General features: G+C 41.9%; 1 protein-coding gene across 9 annotated transcripts in view; it reads left to right on the forward strand.

The window, feature by feature from the left end:
* The window catches only part of bptf.S (bromodomain PHD finger transcription factor S homeolog), a 65,457-nt gene that overhangs the window by 36,238 nt on the left and 4,594 nt on the right, over nucleotides 1–24,625 (forward strand). For 4 of the 9 annotated variants that reach the window (XM_018237651.2, XM_018237648.2, XM_018237650.2 and 1 more), the window contains exons 16-30: nucleotides 1,116–1,266; nucleotides 1,387–1,510; nucleotides 2,689–2,923; nucleotides 3,048–3,209; nucleotides 3,296–3,447; nucleotides 3,824–3,950; nucleotides 4,070–4,281; nucleotides 4,426–4,651; nucleotides 5,170–6,146; nucleotides 8,981–9,063; nucleotides 10,182–10,407; nucleotides 11,426–11,751; nucleotides 20,019–20,192; nucleotides 21,510–21,702; nucleotides 24,137–24,221. In XM_018237651.2, coding sequence (XP_018093140.1) covers nucleotides 1,116–1,266; nucleotides 1,387–1,510; nucleotides 2,689–2,923; nucleotides 3,048–3,209; nucleotides 3,296–3,447; nucleotides 3,824–3,950; nucleotides 4,070–4,281; nucleotides 4,426–4,651; nucleotides 5,170–6,146; nucleotides 8,981–9,063; nucleotides 10,182–10,407; nucleotides 11,426–11,751; nucleotides 20,019–20,192; nucleotides 21,510–21,702; nucleotides 24,137–24,221 — 3,453 coding nt within the window. The remainder of the gene's footprint in view (nucleotides 1–1,115; nucleotides 1,267–1,386; nucleotides 1,511–2,688; nucleotides 2,924–3,047; nucleotides 3,210–3,295; nucleotides 3,448–3,823; nucleotides 3,951–4,069; nucleotides 4,282–4,425; nucleotides 4,652–5,169; nucleotides 6,147–8,980; nucleotides 9,064–10,181; nucleotides 10,408–11,425; nucleotides 11,752–20,018; nucleotides 20,193–21,509; nucleotides 21,703–24,136; nucleotides 24,222–24,625) is intronic. The other 5 variants (XM_018237655.2, XM_018237654.2, XM_018237653.2 and 2 more) reach the window with 4 other exon arrangements.

Genomic DNA, 24,625 nt, shown 5'->3' on the forward strand with positions numbered 1-24,625 from the left:
CCCCAAGGCTTAATTATATCTAAATTAGGATCAAGTACAAGGTACTGTTTAATTATTACAGAGTAAAAAAAACAGTTTTAAAATTAGAATTATTTGCTTATAATAGGGTCTATGGGAGATGGCATTCCTATAATTCAGAGCTTTCTGAATTGCGGATAACATACCTCTAGCAATATATACGAGTTTTTCTTTTTTAAAGTGCATCAATTGTTTATTATTGTAGCTGTTAATGGTTTTTGAATAGTAGGCTTGCCAGTCACATTATTAAATGTTTTTAATACTGTGTTTCTAATAAATCATTGAGAACCCAGCACAAATTGCTATAATTGGATTCATTCACCTGTAGGGGAATATTGCTACTGAATGGTCCATCAGTATGTGGGTTCTCTTTTTCTTTACTACCCCTTATAGAATTATTATGCCTAAAATAAAGTTCTCAAGCAGAGAAAGGGGCGGAGCCCTGAAACTTTGCATTTGCACTTTTCGCAGTAAAAAGTATTGGGAAGGGGTTTCCCTTCAATTACATTCTTTGTGTGCCAGTGTGTTTTTTCTTGCTCCTTGTCTACAAAGACACACTCTTTTTAGTTATTTGTATGGGGATTTTGTCCTAAGAGGAGGTCCATGGAATATATGCTGTGTGGCTGTAACTCCAGCGAGCAATGGAAGTGCATGCAAGTATTGCAAAAAAATTACACTGGCTAAACAAAAAGAGAATGAAATAATGCTTAAATCACTTAATACCAATGGATGAATACCAAGACAAGAAAGTACTCTTTACTTGTGCCACCTCATTAAACATTCTTCTTAGACTTCTTTCTGTATACAGGCACGGGACCATTTAACCAGAATGCTCAGGACCTAGTGGTTTCCGGATAAGGGATTAAGTCTACCTAAAAATAATGTAAATAAACCCACTTGGATTGTTTTGCCTTCAATAAGGATGCATTATATCTTAGTTGAAATTAAGTACAATGTACTGTTTCATTGGTACAGAGTAAAAGGAAATATTTTTTTAAAAATTCGAGTTATTTGATTATAATGGAGTCTATGCGAGGTAGCCTTCCTGTAATATGGAGATTTCTGGATAACTATATTGTTATTTCTAATTTTTACAGAATCGCCTATCCCCCAGAGGAAGGGACTTCGGTCAAGTGCATTGAGGCCCAAAAGACCGGTAATCCCTAAGCAGACAGGTCCTATCATTCTAGAGACTTGGGTCGCTGAGGAGGAACTGGAGTTATGGGAGATAAAATGCTTTTCAGAAAGGTAACATTCAGTTCCACATTCCATATGTTTGCTGTAATATAGACCAAACCTAGCATTATATGGATAGGTTGTATGTACAAAGTTATCAAGATATGTTATTATCGTGCCCTCTGCTTGTAGGTTGGAGAAAGAAAAGGTCCAGTCTGTGGAGCAGCAGGCTAAGGTTAGTGATCAGAAGAAGTCAGAGGAGATGAAGGCCCAAGTGGAGGCTCAGCTAAAGCAACAGCGCTTGACCACTCAGCAGGTGACAGGGATAACTGGTCCACCTGTTAGAAAAGCTTGGCATTTGTCTGTATTTGGGAGAAATGTGGAATGGTCATACATGTACATCATCTGCATTTTATGTGTAATGTCTTGACCTGACCCCCCAAAAAAATTTTTTTATAGTCTGCCCTATGCCTTTAATTGCTATACTTTGCATCTGAGCTTTTATTAGGAGCTTCTGCCTGTGTAAAGTAGTCCAGTTTCCCCAGTACTTGTCCAGATACAAATATGCAATTATATGTACTTTCTGCTTGTTGGCTCCTCTTTCCCATGGTCAGACAGGAATCTCCTCCTGCATAAGTGAATCCAGTCTTCCCTTAGTTTGTTAGTAGGGCCCTTAAAGGAGAAACAAACTCCTTATTAAAAAAAAAAACCCTACCCCACATAGACCCCCTCCCTTCTCCCCCCCCCCAGCCTAGCTGCTACCAGGCAAATACCCCTAACCTTTTACTTACCCCTGCAAATTCTGGGATTGGAGTTCATGGCAGCCATCTTCCGGCTCTTCGTGTCTTCTAGCGGCGCTTCGGCAATTTCCTTAAATTTCGTCGCACGCGCAGTTGTTGCAAACCGCATATTGCTCCAATTACGCATGTGCCGCTTAGCCGGTCTCCGATTTACCAAAGAGCCGGAAGATGGCTGAGAAATGCTTTCTGGCAGGCTGCTGTTTTTCCTTCTCAATGTAACTGAATGTGTCTTAGTGGGACATGGGTTTTTACTATTGAGTGTTGTTCTTAGATCTACCAGGCAGCTGTTATCTTGTGTTAGGGAGCTGCTATCTGGTTACCTTCCCATTGTTCTTTTGTTTGGCTGCTGGGGGGGAAAAGGGAGGGCGTGATATCACTCCAACTTGCAGTACAGCAGTAAAGAGTGATTGAAGTTTAACAGAGCACAAGTCACATGACTTGGGGCAGCTGGGAAATTGACAAAATGTCTAGCCCCATGTCAGATTTCAAAATTGAATATAAAAAAATCTGTTTGCTCTTTTGAGAAATGGATTTCAGCTCAAAATTTTATTTTAAATAATAATAATAATAAAAAAAGAATGTAGATTTTAATTAAAAGAATTGACAAAATATCTAATTTATCCTTCAACTTAAGGAAGGTTTTGATATACGTAGAGTTAATGTGACTTAGCTGAACTGACATGTCCTCAAACAGAAACGACTGGAGCAGCAGAAGCAACTACCTTGCATGAGCAATACATCTAACACCTCCACCAGCACTGTAACTTCTTTCTCCACGCCCCACAAACTGATGGTAGGGTCTGTCACCCCTGGAACCAAAGTTGTTCTTGCAACAAAGGTCAGCTCTCCAGCATCTGTGACATTTCAGCAGAGCAAGAACTTTCACCAAACGTTTGCAACTTGGGTTAAGCAAGGCCAGACTACTACAGGTAAATGGACCTTATATTTCTGCTGCTTGCCATTGCACCTCTCTTATCCTGTTAAGAGTTTGGAAGCCTGTGTTTGTCTTGCACACCTTTTATTGAGACAGTAACCAGACAATGTTGTTTGCAGCCCCCAGCACAACGGTTACATCCAGTCCTACCATCACTACATCGGGCCAGGCTTACCAGATTACTGGCAGCCCAGTTACTATGGCTGGCAAAGTCATGACAAAGCTTCCTCTGCCAGTCAATAGTAAGCTGGTTGCTGTGAATGTACCGTCAACCCAAGGAGGTAAGGCTTTTTTTTTTGGAAAGGAATGTTGTCCTTTATGAATTGGTGTTCACCCTTTCCCTAATATCCCATTGCCTCTCATTAAGCAGTAGTTCAGGTGCAACAAAAAGTATTAGGACTCATTCCTACCAATGCAGGAGGACAACAGACGTTTACAACCTTCCAGCCTCGAACAGCAACTGTTACAATTCAGCAGAGTACACCAGGAACTACTTGTGCTTCAACCACTAGCCAGCAGGTGCGCATTTGCTATGACTTTAGATGGGAAAGGGCACATCTGGTTAGGGATTTTGGAGTCCATGGTCTCATTCTATGAACCAATCTATAGTGTCTGACTGGGGTGCTCAATTTTTTCTACCCTCAATTTCTTTATTCTCTTAAACACTTTTTCTTGCTTTCTCCACTTTGTTTTTATATAAAAATGGGGAATAGTCTTGGTAAAGCATTTAAGGTGATTGGTTGGCTGAGCAGTAGGGCTCACCAGGAGTTTTCCTGGAATCCTCGTAGGCCACTTTGACACTGGCTATATAGCAATGTCTGATGCCTCGCACTGTGCAATTAAGTAATCATTCAATACAGCAAATAGACAATGGCCGAATTTGACTCCTTTACAGGTAATAACTGCAGGGGCCCAGATAAGGCCAGGGGTGACAGTTATCAGGACCCCCATTCAGCAATCTCCAGTGGGAAAAAGCTATATACGGGCACCACTTGTTGTACAGCAGGGGATAATTTCATCAGGTAAGCAGATCCTTTATTTTTCTATGAAATGGCTGTATGTCTGGTTTGGATAAAATACATGAGCAGGCATCACAACGGGGCATGGATAAGATTGCACGAATACCGATTTTCTCTTACAGGGCACCCTCAGCAGGTTGTAACCCAGCTTGTAAGAGGCCAGCCTGTCCCCACCACTGTGGCTGCTGGGACTACAGTTTCTAGTGGGGCACAGAAGGTTAGCACACCCATACAGCAGCCCCAGCCACAGGCCACCACTCCTCAGGCTGCCAAACCTCAGCAAGGACAAGTAAAGCTGACAATGGCACAGCTAACCCAGCTTACTCAAGGACAGGTCAGTTACTGTTATGTAGCACCTTTTGCACTGAGTGTGCATTTCTAAGTACTGTCATTGTTGCAGCTTGTGTTTGTGATAGAAATTGTACACATAGTCTCCCAGCGCTACACTTGTATCACATATTTTGCATCCACTTCACAGGGTGGTGGACAGAGCCTCACTGTTGTTGTTCAGGGACAGGGACAGACTACTGGCCAATTGCAGTTGATTCCTCCAGGGATGACCATCATACCAACCCCAGGGCAGCAACTAATGCAGGCAGCAATGCCAAATGGCACCATCCAGCGGTTCCTCTTCACTCCATTACCTGCCGTGTCCTCATCAACCAGCACAACCCAGACGTCAACCCCTTCTGCTTTTTCACCTGGTAAGCTTTGTGCTAGGACCACTGAGATGCAGTTATACTTTTCTGTAGATGTATTTCTCCAGTTCTGCAAAATAAGGTTAAAATGGGGATATTTGAACCCAAACGTCCATAGAGAAGTTCTAAATTGTTTTGTTTTGTTTTTTTTTGTTTTTTTGGTGCTTATTGACAGAATAACAGATTGTGTCCTTCATATGTTTTTATGGTTTGTCACAGAGAGGGTGTTTTAATTCCTGAAACACTCTGCTTTGTTCCATGCACTCCTTTGGTTGTTTTGGAATGGACAACCCATGCCAGCTTTAATATATTGGTTCGATGCAGGATGTTTTATTTTACAAGTGTATGGAAAACGACCTCTGTAGAGCTGTACTGTTACACCCTATTTATTTAATCATTTGAATCCTTTAGAAACAGGGTTAGTACTCTTTACTACTAGGTTAATTTAACCTTGTCCTTGCTCTAAATTGTTTAGTTTCTTATAGCAGATGTCTAATATAATCGTGCTTTTGCTTTCTTTACAGCGTCTGGGCAGAAGCCTTCCTCTCAGAATCTGGGGCAGGACAGCCAACCTCCACCTCCATTGGCCCCTTCCAAGCCACCCTGCCCACCACTGGCCCTAGACCAAGAAAAGTCTGCTTTGGTGCCCTCTGAAGCAGTTGCTAAGGCTCAGTTCCCAACATCCTCTCCACAGCCAGCTCAAGTGTCAGTGCCAGCTCCAGCCTCTACTCAGCCTAGCCTGGCATCTCAGTGTGAACTACAAACTCCTGTCACCCCTCAGTCCCTGTCCCATCTACAGGCTGACACACATCTACCCTTGCAGCAGCCGCACACACTTTTAGCAGCTGATGCCTCACAGCATATGGAAGTTCAGCCAGCCATCTCTGGCCATCCTGAAACAAAATCTTCCTGTCAGGTTTCCTTATCACAGGCTTGTCCACAAGTCACACCACAGTCACCAATTCAGAGCCGGCCTCAGACCCAGACTGCACTCCTGGCACAAGACCATGTTCCACAGACTGTTCATATGACACTGCCAGCTTCCTTCAACATTCAGTCACCAGTACAACATCTGCAAGCACCAGCCCAACCACAGAGCCACATGCAGACTATTGCAGCCAGTCAGGCAGTGACTGTTCAGTCCCCTTCCCGAGCACAGTTGCACATTCAGCCTCCACATACCCAGGTAATTACTGTTCCTCAGCTCCAGCAACAGGTGCAGGTCCTCTCCCACTTGCAGTCTCATGTGGTAGCCCAGATACAGGCACAGCAAGGAGGAATTCCCCAGCAAATTAAGCTGCAGCTGCCCTTCCAAATTCAGCAGGCCGGTACAGTTCAGGCACATCAGATCCAGAACGTGGTTGCTGTGCAGGCGGCCAGTGTGCAGGAGCAGCTGCAGAGGCTGCAACAGCTCAAAGAGCAACAGCAAAAGAAAAAGCAGCTAGAAGTGAAACGAGAGCAGAGCCTTCATACCTCCAGCCAATGTGATGTTCAGAAACAGGTAAGGAACCATACTGCTCTCAGACACTGGTTATTCTATGGAAGGAGACTCCACATCATATTTTATTGTTTTGATGGAGAAGGAGACACTGAGCTGTCACTCTAATTTTCTCTTGCAGAGTTCTGTGGGACACCGGTACCATGGGTATAGCTTTTGCCACTAGGAGACAGGACACTAGAGAGAGAGAGACTCTTCCCCTTCTGCTATTCCCCTCTACCTTATCCCGACATGGTCCATTTTTACTAGTGTCCCTTAAGGTGACAGGACCTCTTTACTTTCTACCCGAATTCTGCACCCAGGTCTTTCTGGCACTAGGCGTTGACCCCAGAGCTCTCTGGCTTAAGAGTTACTCTAGAACGGCTTCCTCCTTTACAGGATAATCTGTGATGGGGCTACTAAGTAAGCCATACAGCATGCCAGACCCTACCTATATAGGATCTGAGGTGTCCAGCAACTGACAACTTTATCCTACAAGCTATAAAAAGTTGCTTCTGGGTGTGTACCCTCTGGGCTAGTAGGGCTCTTGCTCCCCCTCCCGGCACTTCTCCCCCCTTTCCCTACAGTGCCTCTCTAGGCCCCCAGCCCAACGGAGTCTCCAGGTGACATGCAAGGCTTCCTCCTACATCATTCACATCACTTACAGTGCTATTTTATTTGTCACATGCCACCTATTCCAGATCCAGTTTCATGTTAGACCCAGAAAGTCACATTCACCTGTTAAAATCTTTAAACCATTCCAAGGACATCTGCTCGCCATCCTGAGATAAGAATAACAACTTAAGGGGAACCAAGGAATAGCCCACTCTGTACAAAGGGCAGGCACGAGGGGGATGAGGAACCCATTACTCCAGGGTAGTTCAACTACACACAGTGCATTACAAGACAATATTAACATGTCTGAATGCCAAGGTAGCACGTACGCACCCCCCCCCCCCCCCCGCTAGGACCCACTGTGCTCCTCATGCATGTACTAAACTATACACTGAGTTTTCCTCCCAAACAAGTTGACCAGCCTTTGGCCTGGCGTTCACAAATTTGCAGTCTGTCTGTACAAACTACTTGACCGACTGGACCAAGAAGGTCCAGGCGCCAAGTCCAAATCTACAAAACAACCTGCTCCTGTCCTTCATGAGAAGAGCAGTGACATAGACTTCCCTCCAGCTTCACTCAGGGACAACCAACTTCTCCGTGACTGGGAGCTCCCTTCAGACCAAGCAGAGGAAGGAATACAAAACATTCATCTGAAATATTAGATAACAGTCTGGAAAACTAGCAGGTGCGGAGTACCTCCTTTCCGCTCAAAACCATCTTATTCATTGCAATGGAGGTTGTCTGAACTGAACTTATTTAGCCCCCTCTCATGCCAAGCACCTTTCCTACTTTTTCCACTCGGACTGGTACTGTTATGTCCTTTAATTTTCTATTTCCACCTTCCACTTTAAAAGGAAGATTGCCATCCCTACCTTCTGCCTACATTCCTAAGGAAGTGGCTCTTTGACAATAACATTTTATTTAGCCCATACAAAGGAAATTAAGCCATCTCCTTCCTTTTTTGTTCTGCCTTCTGGAGCCAAAAAAGGACTTCCAAAAAACTTGGATCAAGGAGGCCATCTGCAGAGCATGTGTGGCTCATGGGAAGTCTCCTCCACTTCAGATTAAGGCTTATGGTACAAGGGGAATCTGCACTTCCTGTGCCTTCTGCTTCTATTCATTCCTTCACTAAATTTTGCAAATTTCAGGACTTTGCTGCAACCACTTTGGTACAAGGGGAATCTGCACTTCCTGTGCCTTCTGCTTCTATTCATTCCTTCACTAAATTTTGCAAATTTCAGGACTTTGCTGCAACCACTTTGGTAGGAAGGTACTGAAGGCCGGAGTTGTATAAACCAATTCCTGATTCCTCCCTCCCAACACTTCAGGAACAGCTAGGGTTGCCACCAGGCCGGTATTTTACCGGCCTAGCTGGTAAAACACCTGCCAAGTCCGGGGCCGGTATTACAAATTTACTGGCAATGCAGCTGCTGGTAATTTGTAATACCCTAAACAAAAGCCCTTGCCCTCTGGTGGAAACGTACCTTTTCTTCTTCATCTTGCCCTTGCGCCTGCCCCCTTTTGTGTCACAATACCCGTGGTCACTGGTCACTGTGTCCCATAGAATTCTGCTAGAGAAAAGGTGATTTTGTGTTGCTCACTCTTAAATCCATCTCTCTTTAGATGTCTGTTGGACTCAGGGCCTCCCTACCCTTGAAGCGTAACTTAAACGAACACCTTCTTACTGGCAATATGGATCTGAATATAAGTTATTCATTTTTTATTCCTGTTAAACATATATATATACTCCTTGTTATACAAAACTGACCTTATCGGGATAAAGTAAAGAGGTATAGCAGAAGTGGCAGAGTCAGTCTTTCTCTCTCTTTCAAGGTCCTTGATGTTGTCATTTTAAGCTTTTGGCTAGTGTGTTCCATCTTTTATAAATTTGTTAGTTATTTCTTCAATCCCCATTTCAAATGGAGCGGCTTCATTTTATTTTAAGTATTAATTTGGGATTTATTGCTGATCATTCTTAAAAAGTGCATAAGCCGATTTAATTAAAGGAAAATATGCTTTTTATCAAGTAAGGCTCTCTTTAATTTACTATCCTTAACAAAGGCAATACATTGAGGATGTAGCTTGATCTGCACTCCATTCTGTATATCTGTAGTCATGATATTTATAGGAGCTACCATATTTATTCTCTAATACAGATGAGCAGTAGAATCTTTCATACTACCATTTGGGTTGTTTAATGAAAATCTATGGTTTAAAGACCTTGTGTGGCCCACTCTCCCTAGGTTCTAATGAAGCAGAATGCTGCTATAGAGAACTTAAAACAGAAGAAGACGCTGTCTCCTCTGGAACGGGAGGAGAATCAGAGGTGAGAGAGTATTTTTGTTCACCGAGTCATCTGAGTTTAGCTTGTTTTCTAGTGATTACTTAGAAGGATTGGAAGTGTGAGTGTTTTCAGTTCACACTGAGTACACATATACTTACACACAAAGTGAGTGTAGGAGATGGGGTCAATGTGCTGCATGTCTCTTTGGGGGCATGGGAGGGATTTATATTAGTATTTCATTATATTTCTGTTAGGTATGCACCGAATCCACTATTTTGGATTCGGCCTAACCCCCGAATCCTTTGCGAAAGATTTGGCCGAATACCGAACCAAATCTGAATTCTAATTTGCATATGCAAATTAGGGATGGGAAGGGGAAACATTTTTACTTCCTTGTTTTGTGACAAAAGGTCATGCGATTTCCCTTCCCTAATTTGCATATTCGGATTCGGTTTGGCCGCGCAGGATTCAGCAGAATCCGAATCCTGCTGAAAAAGGCAGAATCCTGGATTCAGTGCATCCTTAATTCCTGTCTCTGTTATGTGTTATTTTGAGCTCTGATTACTGTGGATTACTAGCTCACAATTTTAAATGGATTCTACCATACAATGCATTTGTTAATATTGCTTCTCCACCAGAATCCTGCCTTGAAATCCATTTTTCAAAACAGCAAAAAGATTTTTTTTTTTTAATTGAATTTTGAAATATGACATGGGGCTACATATGTTGTTAGTTTCCCAGGTGACCTCAGCCATGTGACTTGGGCTCTGATAAACTGCAGGTTCCCCCCCCCAGCAGCCTATCAACAGTAAAATGAGAAGGTAACAAGATAACTCCATGCCACCTACACTGCTAAAAATGCTCCGGGGCCCCAGCTAGTGGAAGGTATGAGAACAGTACTCAGTAGTAATAATCCAAGTCCAGCTATCCCAAGTTGCCACTCCTCCCGTTCTATTGAGTAGGATAAACAATATCCTATCTAAAAGCAAAAGTAGTTCCAGTTTATTGTACTGGCTCTTTTTGAAAGCACAGGATCAGACGCAATAACCCGAGATGGCTGCATACACACCAATATTATAATAAATAATTTATAAAATCCAGAATCCCTTTAAGTAGCCCTTGATTTTACAAGCTCTCACTGATGTCACTTGTGTTTTTAGGATGATTGTGTGCAACCAAGTAATGAAGCACATCTTGGATAAAATTGACAAGGAGGAAAAACAAGCCGCGAAGAAGAGGAAGCGTGAGGAGAGTGTAGAGCAGAAGAGATGCAAACAGAATGCTAGCAAGCTCTCAGCCCTGCTGTTTAAGCACAAAGAGCTGCTCAAGGCAGAGATTTTAAAGAAGCGGGCACTTTTGGACAAGGACCTACAGATAGAGGTGCAGGTAGGCCATTGTGCCCTGTCCCTTTATTAGTATAGAAGTGTAGTCTTGTATATGTATGGGATCTGTTATCCAGAATGCTTAAAGGGGAACTAAAGTCTAAAATAGAATAATGCTAGAAATGCTGTATTTTGTATACTAAACATAAACATGAACTTACTGCATCAGAAGCCTAATTAAACAAATGATTTATACTTTCAAAGTTGGCCGTAGGGGGTCATCAATTTACTTTGTTAAACATCTTTGCAAGACCATGCACAAGCTCTGTGTGGTCTGTGCTACTGTTGGGAGGCTACGCTTAGGGATCGTCATAAATGATCAAAACAGCACAAGTTAAGGTAGCCATACACAAGGAGATCCGCGTGCTCTGTCAGCATTAGTTATCGGCCCAAGTATGGGGGCCTTTACATTTTTGCCATAGAAGCCAATAACAGCAAGACTGATAAGAATCTCTACACGGTCGCCGGCTGCTCTACCGGGAAACAAACAAAGCTGCTCAAGTTCTGGGAAGTCCCTCCCCCTGCCGATTAAAAGTATGAGCAGCTAGGGACTGTCTGAAGTTTCCTAGCAGTCAGAGCAAGTAAAACGAAGTGGGAATTTCACTGCATACAGTCAGGTATTTTTAAAAACAGTACACATTTTTTAATTGAAGTATATTGGAGATAGAATTTCTTTTTCATTAAAGAAAGTAAAGATGGGATTTAATTTTTTTGCCTTTACATCCCCTTTTGTTTTTGCTTCCAAAAAGGATCAATTCTTACTTGGGTCAAGTACAAGGTCCTGTTTTATTATTGAAAAGAAAAAAGGAAATCATATTTTAAAACTATTGAACTATTTAATTAAAATGGATATGAACTATTTAATTAAAATGGATTCTAGGGAAATGGCCTTCTCGTAATTCTGAGCTTTCTGGATAAATAGTTTCCGGATAAAGTATCCTGTAGCTTTATAGCTGTTACTTTATAGCTATGCTGGGTGATTGTAGAACCAGTATGATCCATTATATATATATTTTTTGCAGGAAGAGCTAAAGAAAGACCTAAGTAAGATACAAAAGGAGAAAGAGAGAGAGGAAGCTGCGGCTGCTGCTGCCGCCGCCGCTGCTGCTGCGGCCACTGCTGCTGCATCTGCTACCACACCAACTACCCCACCACTTCCCTCTCCGCCCCCACATTCTCCAGTGTCCATCTCACACCCTGCATCTTCTCACAAAAGGAAAAGAGATGAGGATAAAGAGCCCATACCTTCCAAGTCCAAGAAGAAGAAAATGATTTCTACTACCTCAAAGGATTCTAAACAAGACAACAAGATTTACTGCATCTGCAAGACTCCATACGATGAATCCAAGTGAGTGACTGACCGAGCATGCTCTCTGTCTGAATCACTTGTACCTCAGTTCAATTTGGTCCCATTGCCTTTATTTCAAAGGGAAGAGCCCAAAAAGGTGGTTGTGACCAAGCAAGCAAATTATTGGGTGCAGAACTTCTCAGCCTAAGTGTAACAATTACAACTCTTCCTACACTGCAATCAGAATCAGTCTTGATAACCTCATATTCACTGTCTGTTTTACGTTGGTCTTCCAGTTATCTTCATGTCTTCAACTCAATTTGTACATTTAGTGGTTCCAAAAGATTTTAAGTACCCATTATCCTGTCACTGTAAGGACAGCGGCACACAAAGGGTTTTGCAGTACTGAAGTGGTCAGCCATTTCTTATTTAGTTCAATAAATCAATGGAAGTGATTCTGGGTACTTTTCAGACAAATGCCTATGGGAAACAAGCACACAAAGATTATTAATTCCAGTTTCCCGTTTCTCACACATCTGTCATCATTCCCTATTGATGCAGCACATCAATGCAGTGATTATGTAAACCCACTTTATTCTCTTTGTTAACTTTGTTAAAAGTGAAGCATTCTGAATATTACTGTAGGTTTTTTGGGGTGGGAGGGAGACTGCATATTGTTGTATCAAGTAGGACCTAAGCAAAATACCAAAGGAGAAAAAGAGAGGAAGAAGTTTAACTTGCACCAAAGAGATGTGAGATGTGATGTTTATGTCAAAAATAGCTGATATACTTCTGATTGGAGCTGACCCAAAGAATAACACTTCAGCTAAACTTGCAGCCCCATGATGCACTTCTAGTAGCTGCATTAAGGGTGATACCCCTGCAGTTATCATCATGCAGCTTGCATACAGAAATAAGAGTAGCTGCCTTTGTGACCTCTTAGTGACTTGCCAAATCAGGCTCACGTTTTTATTGTTTTTTGTTTATCCGTTTGTAATCTGTACCACCATTTCATTTGAGAATTGCTGAAATGTAAGTAGAAGCAGATCTGTCATGACTAGCATGAATATTTTTCGGATTTTTGGGTTGCCAGTCCCAGTAATAACAGAGAGCTCTTACTTTAGCACTGCCAGAAAACTGACAGATTGACCCTACAGCAGCTAAAAGAAAGGACTGCTCCCCTCCCTAAGTGTTTATAGAACAGGAGTCAGCCTTTGGGTAGCAATAAAGCACTAGATGATTAAAATTGCTTTCTATGCTGTGTTAGGTTATACTTCTCAAGTGTAGCACATATTTTCATGACTAGCTGCCATAGGTAAAGTTGTATTTTGTCATGGAGGCTGAAGATTCACCGTAGGGCTTCCTATGTCTCCACAGCACAAATAAGAGATGTATGACATATGAACCTTGTGAATATCATGGGTGGTGGGAGGTCAGCCTTTGCTGTGGAGGTGGAGCTGTGCGAGGCGCGGGGTGTTAGGTTAGATTAGGTTATAGTTAAATTAACCAAAGTGCTAAATTCTGGCTATTCTCTTGATGTAAGATACTCTAAGGGTGGTTAAAGATCCTAATTACATTAAGGGAACATTTGGAATAGTATCAGAACTTAAAGGGATACTGTCATGGGAAAAAAAAAAATTCAAAATGAATCAGTTAATAGTGCTGCTCCAGCAGACTTCTACACTGAAATTCATTTCTCAAAAGAGCAAACAGATTTTTTTTTATATTCAATTTTGAAATCTGAAATGGGGCTAGACATATTGTCTATTTCCCAGCTGCCCCAAGTCATGTGACTTGTGCTCTGATAAACTTCAATCACTCTTTACTGCTGTACTGCAAGTTGGAGTGATATCACCCCCCTCCCTCTTCCCCCCCCAGTAGCCAAACAAAAGAACAATGGGAAGGTAACCAGATAGCAGCTCCCTAACACAAGATAACAGCTGCCTGGTAGATCTAAGAACAACACTCAATAGTAAAAACCCATGTCCCACTGAGACACATTCAGTTACACTGAGAAGGAAAAACAGCACCCTGCCAAGTCACATGACTGGGGGCAGCTGGGAAATTGACAAAATGTTTAGCCCCATGTCAGATTTCAAAATTGAATATAAAAAAATCTGTTTGCTCTTTTGAGAAATTGATTTCAGTGCTGAATTCTGCTGGAGTTGCACTATTGACTGATGCATTTTGAAAAAAACATGTTTTCCGATGACAGGATCTCTTTAAGAGTGTGTTTTATACAAGTCTCCATTCTCCTCATATGTGATCATCTGCTCTGGATCATGTGGCTCATGTTGCCTCTCCTTTTTTTCCCCATGCGTGATTGCACATTCTCAATGTTCCTGTGTTGGTCTTAAAGAGTCCTGTGTTTGGCCAGTTCATACAGAGGTCCAGCAACTTCATATATTCTGCTTGGATTATTCCAGGTTCTACAAATGATACATACTGTGTCCAAGGCAGGACAGATAGAGACATGAGTAATTACCAGCATCAAAGGTATATTCTTATGGAAGATGAGATCCTTTTCGTTATAATGGAGGGTTCAACTTCAGAGTTTAGGCACCGCAAGACCTACAGACTTTCATAAATCAAAGATAGGACTCTGGAGAACCAAATTGCAGTTTCAGTGATTCATTTATTCAAAATGTGCACGACATGTTTCGAGCCTAGTGGCTCTTCCTCAGGTGCTTATACACCTATAAGCACCTGAGGAAGAGCCACTAGGCTCGAAACATGTCGTGCACATTTTGAATAAATGAATCACTGAAACTGCAATTTGGTTCTCCAGAGTCCTATCTTTGATTTATGTAATTACCAGCATCAATCAGAATGCAGATCATTGTGCTGGTTTTGTGAAATAATATGGAAGTGCTCAAAATAGGCCATATGTTTATGGTGTACTTTCCTATGGGGCATATGCAGTGTAAATATGGATGTACAGAGCTCCCAGCAGGATGTGTAAGAATTAGTTGCAGGAGTTCCATTCTTATGTTCACCTTTCGAGTGCCTTGAGACAGTACAGAAAGAGCTCAGTGATGCTGAATCCAGTGTGGGGCTTATGTCTGCGTGTATGGAAATGCCTTTTTTTGGTGGGGTTTTTTATGTTCCATGGTTCATCCTTTCACTGTGCAAATATTAGTTGCTGATCTAATGTTGCAATTAACACCCTGATTGCCTTAATAATACATTTTTGAAGGATGATGGGGATTGTAGTCCAGCAGCATCTGGGGACCTAAGGTTAAGAACCGGTTCCTTTGATGAACAGTAACTCCAAAAATCAAAGTGTTTTAAATGAATGCTAATATAATGTATTCATTCACTGCCCTGTTACAGTTGGTGTGATCGCTTCAGAAACTCTGAGTTTCTGAAGCAAGCACACCAGTTGTTACAGGGCAGTTACATTATCTCAAGTTTTTATAGTTCTTGTGTGATAAGAAAGAATTTGACACCCCTCCCCCTGCAGCATCATCTTATCTACCTGTGAATATGGTTTCTATGGGTACAAGGGGCAAAAAAAAAAATTCTTTTTTTAAACAGCTTTTTTCTCATTTTAGTTCTGTACATTACCACAATGATTTTTAAATGAAACAAATCAGATGCAGTTAAACTGCAGACTTTCAGCTCTAATTCAGTGGGTTGAACAAAAAGATTGCATAAAAATGTGAGGAACTAAAGCCTTTTTTTAACATAATCACTTCATTTCAGGGGCTCAAAAGTAATTTGACAATTGACTCAAAGGCTATTTCATGGGCAGGTGTGGGCAATTCCTTTGTTATGTCATTATCAATGAAGCAGATAAAAGCCCTGGAGTTGATTTGAGGGGGGGTTGCTTGTATGTGGAAGGTTTTGCTGTGAACAGACAACATGCAGTCAAAGGAGCTCTCCATGCAGTTGAAACAAGCCCTCCTTAAGCGGCATAAACAGAAAAAACCCATCCGAGAAATTGCTACAATATTAGGAGTGGTAAAATCTATAGTTTGGTACAAACTGAGAAAGAAAGAAAGCAATGCAAAAAGACCTGGACGTCCATGGAAGACAACAGTGGTGGATGATCACAGAATCATTTCCATGGTGAAGAGAAACCCCTTCACAACAGCCAAACATGTGGATAACACTCTCCAGGAGGTAGGTGTATCGATATCCAAGTCTACCATAAAGAGAAGACTGCATGAAAGTAAATACAGAGGGTGCACTGCAAGGTGCAAGCCACTCATAAGCATCAAGAATAGAAAGGCTAGATTGGACTTTGCTAAAAAAAAAAAAAAAAAACAAACATCTAAAAAAGCCAGCACATTTCTGGAAAAACATTATTTGGACAAATGAAACCAAGATCAACCTCTAACAGAATGATGGCAAGAAAAAAGTATGGAGAAGGCATGGAACAGCTCATGATCCAAAGCATACCACATCATCTATAAAACATGGCGGAGGCAGTGTGATTGCTTGGGCATGCATGGCTGCCAGTGGCACTGGGACACTAGTGTTTATCCATGATGTGACACAGGACAGAAGCAGCCAAATGAATTCTGAGGTGTTCAGAGACACTGTCTGCTCAAATCCCGCTAAATGCAGTCAAATAGATTGGGAGGTGTTTCATAATGACCCACTGACCCTTCCCAACTTTACACTTGACTATTATGCCAGTCAATTGGTATACGCCTGGTAGTGGCTAGATCCTGATCCCAACAATCAAGTTACAGTCCTGGAAGCTGCAGTGGCTACATCCTTTGAGGCCCTAGAGCCAATCAGCTGTATAGAGGTCTCTCTTCTATATATGCACTAACACCTCCCATGAAAACTGTAACCCTAATTTTTAACACGGTAATCTCAGCCTACAAGGTGGGGCAACAAATCTCTGTCACAATTTCAATCCCTTCCAAATGCCAGTGTATGAGCCACGGCTGGAATAAAATATCTAGGTGTCCTGGTAAGTGCAGGGGAGCTTAAACAGTTTGCACAGCTGAAAGAGGAGTATGGGTTGCAAAATCATATGCTTTTCAGATTCCTCCAACTGCGACATGCATTTTCTGCCTAATTACCGGAGGGCACACCATCTATTACCCAATCAACCATAGAAGGCTACTTACGGAAATCAGACCTCTCCAAACCCCTAAGTTGGTTATATACCATTCTGCTACAGAACAGCTTCGATCCCATTAAGTGTATTTGCCGTAAATGGGCCCAAGACTTTCCTTCTTTGGAGGTAGAAACCTGGAAGGATATTCTTGAGCAAATACCAGAAACCAACATTTCAGTTAGGGACCGTTACATACACACCAAGTTTCTAAATAGTGTACCTGACCCCACACAGGCTTTCACTAATATACCAAGGGTACCCTGACCTGTGTTTCAAATATAACGCTGATAGTGGTACTTATATGCATGTATTTTGGGAGTGCCCTACAATTCAACAGTAGTGGACAGCAATTCTTGCATTTATCAATGCCTCTTTGGGACTCCCAGCTATACGGACGCCTGCATTTTGCCTTTTGGGATATTTTGAGGAACTAACTCTTTCATCCAGTGACAGACTGTGTCTCAAGCAACTTTTACATTATGCAAAGAAAGCTATTTTGCTCACATGGAAAGCCCTGGAACCTCCTACCTTGGCTTTCTGGATAAGACAAGAAAAGTTAAAAAAAATCTGGGATAGATGGCTTACAGAAACGCAAGCAGATACTGCTGCCATTTGACTCAGTGGAAGCGAAAAGCTCCTAACCTGGTTCTTCACCACATGATACACTTTATAGTATAATGGGAATGCCCACCCTTCTATCTATCCATCTCTCTCTCTTTCTTCATTCTCTTCTTTCTTACTTGTTTTATGTTTATAAAATCAATAAAGATAATCTTTCAAAAAAAAAAAAAAAAGGAAACCCAGAATCTGGTGATGTCCATGAGTTCAAGACTTCAGGTTGTCATTGCCAGCAAATGGTTTTCAACCAAGTATTAGACATGAACATTTTATTTTAAGTTTTTTCAATTTTATATAAATACTTTTGAGCCCCTGAAATTAAGTGATTGTGTTAAAAAAAGGCTTTAGTTCTTTGGTTTTATGCAATCTTTTTGTTCAACCCACTGAATTAAAACTGAAAGTCTGCAGTTCAACTGCATCTGAGTTGTTTTATTTAAAATTCATTGTGGTAATGTACAGAACCAACATTAGAAAAAAGTTGTCTCTGTCTAAAGATTTATGGACCTAACAGTATATGCTAATCAGAAAGGTAGCTGCAGATGGAAGCGTGGTCTCTAATGTGGATACAGTGCCAAATCTGTAGGTACTTTGTAATGGTGAATCCTCTGAGCCAAGATCTGTTGGAATATCACTTTCTCTATTCTTTCTCCAAAAGAGAGTGTCTTCTGTAATGCTCTCTCCAACAGATTAGGATGTTAAAGGACCAGTAACATCAAATTTTTTTTTTCAAAAATTCGTTACTACATAACGAAAAAATAACACCAACACAAATTAAAATTTAAAATAGCAAAGCCTTTATTAAGAAATAACTTACAGATACTCCACTTCCTGTCCTCTTCAGAAACGGCGAAAAGGCGACCATCCTTCCTGCAGCGCTCGATTTGTCCTCCCTGACAGCGTGTGAAGAGAGTTGAAGCTGCGGATCAAGACCCTGCAGGACCGACACATGAAGACCTTTCTGCTGTGACACGACTGGGAACTTGTAGAGGAGACGCGCGTAGAGCCAGTGGAAGTGTTTTTGTAGCGGTGGCGAACCTGCAGCCCCGTGTGACTGGGGAGGAGTCGGTACGAGATGTAACTCAACGAATGGGATGACAGTAGCTCCACTGCGGCCGAGGAAACAGCTGGTCCGACGTGTGGCAGTTACTCGGGCGGTTACCATGACTACGAAGGCTCCGGCAGCAGCAGCAGATTCCGCTTATCCACCCGCTCTGACCTGCCGCCCGGCCCTTACTCCACCTCCGCCTCCATCGCCTCCTCACAAGCCCCGGGCAAAGGCTCCGCCACGGTCAGCCGCAACCTCAACCGCTTCTCGGCCTTCGTGAAGAGCGGCGGGGAGGCGACGGGGTTCGTGCGTGACGGGGACAAGCTGTGTCTGGTGCAGGGGCCGGACGGGCCTGAGTGGCAGGAGAATCCCTACCCGTTCCGCTGTAACATAGACGAGCCCACGAAGCAGACCAAGTTCAAGGGCATAAAGAGTTACATCTCGCAGCGCGTCTCCTTTACAAGTTCCCAGTCGTGTCACAGCAGAAAGGTCTTCATGTGTCGGTCCTGCAGGGTCTTGATCCGCAGCTTCAACTCTCTTCACCTCACTTCACACGCTGTCAGGGAGGACAAATCGAGCGCTGCAGGAAGGATTGTCGCCTTTTCGCCGTTTCTGAAGAGGACAGGAAGTGGAGTATCTGTAAGTTATTTCTTAATAAAGGCTTTGCTATTTTAAATTTAAATTTGTGTTGGTGTTATTTTTTCGTTATGTACTAACGAATTTTTGAAAAAAAAAATTTGATGTTACTGGTCCTTTAAACTAGCAGGGAGGGGTAACTTATATAATGTACAGTGTGCCAAAAAGCCTGCTCTAAGTTGCACTTCTGTAAATAAGCAAATACAGCACAGTGACATTGGACTGTCTGCAAATCCGCATTAATGGGGAACTAAAACTTAACTAAAGATGTAGGCTAGAAATGTACATTATGTTTTGGGCTTCCGTACCAGCCCAAGGCAACCACAGCCCTTTAGCAGGATTGATCTGTCCCTCTGAAGATGCCCCAGTAGCTCCCCATCTTATTTTCTGCTGATTCACTGCACATGCTCTCTGCTGTCACTTACAGAGCTTAGGGGCTACAACCCCTAAGCTTAGCTTCTCAACAGCTGCTCAGAGCCCACTGAGCATGTGTGAGCAAGATGGTGACCCCCTGTGACAAGTTTAAAGTCCTGGATCATTGCTGCTATTGAAAAGCTGAAACTTTAAGTTGGTGCAAAACGTTCAGTATTTAAAATATGGCATTTTTAGCTATATTAATTTTTAGAGTTTAGTTCTCCTTTAAATCTACTGCAGTCCAGTCCCACCGCATTGTGTCCAGTCCTACCGGCTTATATAAAACGTTTTCTACTACAGTAAGAGATATGCGGAGCCAGGCAACTTACAGAAAAATCCAGGTCAGAGCACCTTGCTAAATGCCCATAGGGAGAGCTCTGCAGATTCCCAATTAGAGTGTAGCCCAGTAAGTAATGGGCTGGGACATTGTGCATGCTGTGCAACTGAGAAGAATGGGTGTGAGCTGGTCTTTATTGTGTGCGCGCTAGCATACATGGAGTAAATGACTGCCATGTCATCTTATTGTGACCTTTTTAGGTTCTATATTGGCTGTGAGCTATGTGGTAACTGGTTTCATGGAGAATGTGTTGGGATCACAGAGAAAGAAGCCAAGAAAGTGGATGTGTACATCTGTAAAGATTGTAAACGGCCACAAGAGGGCAACAGTGAGGAGTTGTATTGTATCTGCAGAACACCTTATGATGATTCACAGTGAGTTGCACTGAAGATTCTTTCTTATCCTTGGCCATTGTATTGTCCTGGCTTTAGCTGTGTGCAGCAGACTGTACAATTGCTTATCCGTGGGCTGCTTTCGTGTCCTTACTCCTTTCCCTCTGGCTGTTTGACTTTCACCCTGCTAGTTCACAGCAATGTATGAAAGGCAAGGAAGTGTTCTCATTTTTATTTCTCTAACACAAAATGCATCATCCTTAGTTATTGGTATCACAGAACCACGTGTAGATCAGAAGCTCTTCTTTGGGTGGTTGGAAGGTTTTGCTCTGCTATTCCAAGGCCAATTCCTGGCCCTATACATAAAGCAGTGTAGCAGGCTCTTTCTATTGGCTATGAGCAAGGTTTAGGGGCTGTTCCTCCTGAATTGTGTTTAGTACAGGGGGATACCTATGCTGCCATAGTTTTATGGGATCTCTGTACAGGCTATGAGCAAACTTGGGGAACTGTTTCAACTGAACTGTGCTTTGTACAGGGGAATACCTATGCTGACATAGTTGTATGGTATCTTTCTGTACAGACTGCAGGCAAAGACTGTTCCTGCTGAATAATGCTTTAGTATGAGAAATTCCTACGCTAGCATAGTTTTAAAATAGCTCTCTGGTCAGCATCGTTACATAAAGAAACATAAACTATATTGGGTTTGAGCAACATTAGGGGAATATTCCCAGTGTATCCAGGAAAACTGTTGCCAACAGTTTTCAGTTTGAAGTCCCCGTCGCTGTTGCTGTGCCAAGCCACTTCTAGACTATCGTTGTCATAAGGAGAGTTGCGGCCAGACTAACAGTATGAATTAATGCTTATTAAAGTGAAACTGCCAGCAGAATAATTGACAAGTGCACAAAGACTAGAAAAATCAAGTAACAGGGAAGTAACAATATTTTCCTGTTAATATTTCCATTACACAAATGAAAACAGTTTTTTTGTGGGGTTTTTATTCTAACTGTATTATTAACTACCCCTCTGGGACCTGAGCAAGCCTGAAGGTTTTTTTTTTTGTATGAAGCCCTTCCATGCAACTAAGGAAGCACTCTGATAGGCTGAAGATATATGTACACCTGATGCATGGGGTGCAGCATATAGAAGTGAGGTTACTAGGCCCAGCATGCTTTTAAGAACCGTGCTTGTTTTGTGTGCAGAATGTGCGCCCCCAATTCTTAAGAGCCATCATCTCGCTGATTTGCTGCTGGTTTTGGTGCTCTGGTACTGAATGGATCAGTCTGTATCCATGCTTATTTTCACTGAAATTCTATTCTTGGTTTTGTTCACGTATATGAATCTCACTATTGAATCTTGCAGATTTTATATTGGCTGTGACCGCTGCCAGAACTGGTTTCATGGGCGCTGTGTTGGCATTCTGCAAAGTGAAGCTGACTACATTGATGAATATGTGTGCCCGCAATGCCAGTCAACAGAGGACGCCATGACCGTGCTCAGTCCCCTAACAGACAAAGATTATGAAGGACTGAAGCGTGTTTTGCGATCATTACAGGTGGGGAATCCCTGTGTTTGTGGCTTTCTTTCTTAAATACATTTATGACAATATTATAAATAGCAAGCACAGACAATGTTATGATAGATGTTTAGTTCCTGGTGTCAGTATCTCTCTGACCAACGAATTGGCCTAATTGCCTTAACTCTCCACTGCCTCCTAATCACTCTTAAAGGGGACGTATCCTGAAAATGAACATTTTATATTCGCTTCATCATACTGAAATAAGAAATTGTCTAAATACAATCTATTCATAATTCAGTAACATTTCTGAAATAATCAAGTTTATCTTCACTCCCTCTCTCAGCATCTGTTTCTCCTCATTCTGTCTTCATGCAGGAGTTGGGTGTCAGATGAATTATCCAATATATCTTATACGGGGCTCCTTTTGCCTAGATGACGTATTTTCATTTTCGCTATAGTTCCCCTTTAAGTACAGTAGGCATTGGCTTGGCAATCCCTCAAATTAACAGAATTGTTTCCATTTGGGCATGGGGGAGGTTATGCTTCATATATGTTAGTTATGAGTGTTGAGCAGACATGGTGAAACCATCACATCTTAATCATTGCCCTAGACTCCAGCCCTCACCTCCTGGTGACACAACCATTCAGAGCACTACACTCCTTTCTACATAGTAACAGTATGTAAAATATGTGCTGGAGAACTGACTCTGATGCACAACAGTGTGAAAGGGATAGTGTACCACCCCACCACCATCTTTCAACATGAGTTCAATAATTACAGTCGTATGAAAAAGTTTGGGAACCCCTCTCAGCCAGCATAACAATTTACTCCACTTTCACGAAAAAAAAAAAAAGAACACAGTGGTATGTCTTTCATTTCCCATGAACATCTGAGTACTGGGGTGTTTGGGGGTACAGTTGTATGAAATTAAATCAAATGCGAAAAACTGGCTGTGCATTGTGTACTCTTGTAACTTTGCTTATTTGAATGCATGTAACTGCTTAATACTGATTACTGGCAACACCAAATTGGTTGAATTAGCTTGTTAAGCCTTGAACTTCATAGGCAGGTGTGTCCAATCATAAGAAAAGGTATTTAAGGAGGCCAATTGCAAGTTGTGCTCCTGTTTGACTCTCCTGAAGAGTGATCCTCAAAGCAACTCTCAAAAGATCTGAAAACAAAGATTTTTCAGTATCATGGTTTAGGGGAAGGCTACAAAAAGCTATCTCAGAGGTTTAAATGTAAGGAATGTAATCAGGAAATGGAAGGCCACAGGCACAGTTGCTGTAAAACCCAGGTCTTACAGGCCAAGAAAAATACAAAGCAGCATATGCGGAGGATTGTGAGAATGGTTACAGACAACCCAAAGATCACCTCCAAAGACCTGCAAGAACATCTTGCTGCAGATGGTGTATCTGTACATCTTCTACAATTTAGTGCAATTTGCACAAAGAACATCTGTATGGCAGGGTGATGAGAAAGAATCCCTTTCTGCAATCACGCCACAGAGTCGCTTGTTGTATACAAAAGCTCATTTAGACAAGCCACAGTCATTTTGGAACAAAGTGCTTTGGACTGAGGAGACAAAAATTAAGTTATTTGGTCATAACAAAAAGTGATTTGTATGGTGAAAGAAGAACACCGCATTCCAAGAAAAACACCTGCTACCTACTATCAAATTTGGTGGAGGTTCCACTATGCTGTGGGGCTGTGGGGCTAGTTCAGGGACTGGGGCCCTTGTTAAAGTCTAGGGTCGGATAAATTCAACCCAATATCAACAAATTCTTCAGCATAATGTTCAAGCATCAGTCACAAAGTTGAAGTTACTCAGGGGTTGGATATTCCAACAAGACAATGACACTAAACACACTTTGAAATCTACAAAGACATTTATGCAGAGGGAGAAGTACAATATTCTGGAATGGCCGTCACAGTCCCCTGACTTGGATGGAAAATCTATGGGATGATTTGAAGCAGGCTGTCCATGCTCAGCAGCCATCAAATTTAACTGAACTGGAGAGATATTGTATGGACGAATGGTCAAAAATAGCACCATCCAAAATCCAGACACTCATCAAAGGCTATAGGAGGTGTCTAGAGGCTGTTATATTTGCGAAAGGAGGCTCAACTAAGTATTGATGTAATATCTCTTTTGGGGTGCCCAAATTTATGCACCTGTCTAGTTTTGTTACAATGCATATGGCATATTTTCTGTTAATCCAATAAACTTTGTCACTGCTGAAATACTTCTGTTTCCATTAGGCATGTTATATATTAAAAGGAAGTCGCTACTTTGAAAGCTCAGCCAATGATAAACAAAACTCCAAAGAATTAATTAAAAGTTCCCAAACTTTTTCATATGACTGTATTTTCTTAGATCGTTTGTCATTCACATAGAACTGTTGCTTGTGGTCACTGAAATAAATCCTCAGTCTTCTCTGCCCTACTGAATGATCTCTCTTTTAACAGTCTCACAAAATGGCCTGGCCTTTCCAAGAACCTGTGGATCCAGTAGATGCACCAGATTATTATGGAGTTATCAAAGAGCCAATGGGTAAGTAACTACCATCAAAAGCTGCTCCATGATTGTGTGTGTAATGCCTGTCTTCAAAAAAATTAAAACATAATTTTTCGGTTGTAGCCCTTCTTTTTTAACAAAGCAGAATAGCCATTATGTAGATAGTATTCTATATTGGCTTCTCTGTTACTTAGTTCCATTAGTCCTGCATCCTGGACTGAGGTTACATACAGAATTGCACTTTTTTTGTCTTAATTATCCATATTTTGACCAACCTGATGTGCATTAAGGTAGTAGAAATGAGCAGGACACATGTACTCATCTCCTGTATGTTGGCTATCATAACCAACCCTACAAATGTCCTTTCAGTGTGGTGTTGATAGCATATTGCAAGACTGCTTGCAGTTATTCCTCTGTTTTATCATTTGTGATTTTTCTTT

The sequence above is a fragment of the Xenopus laevis genome, chromosome 9_10S, assembly GCF_017654675.1.
Source record: "Xenopus laevis strain J_2021 chromosome 9_10S, Xenopus_laevis_v10.1, whole genome shotgun sequence".
NCBI classification, from domain to species: Eukaryota; Metazoa; Chordata; class Amphibia; order Anura; family Pipidae; genus Xenopus; species Xenopus laevis.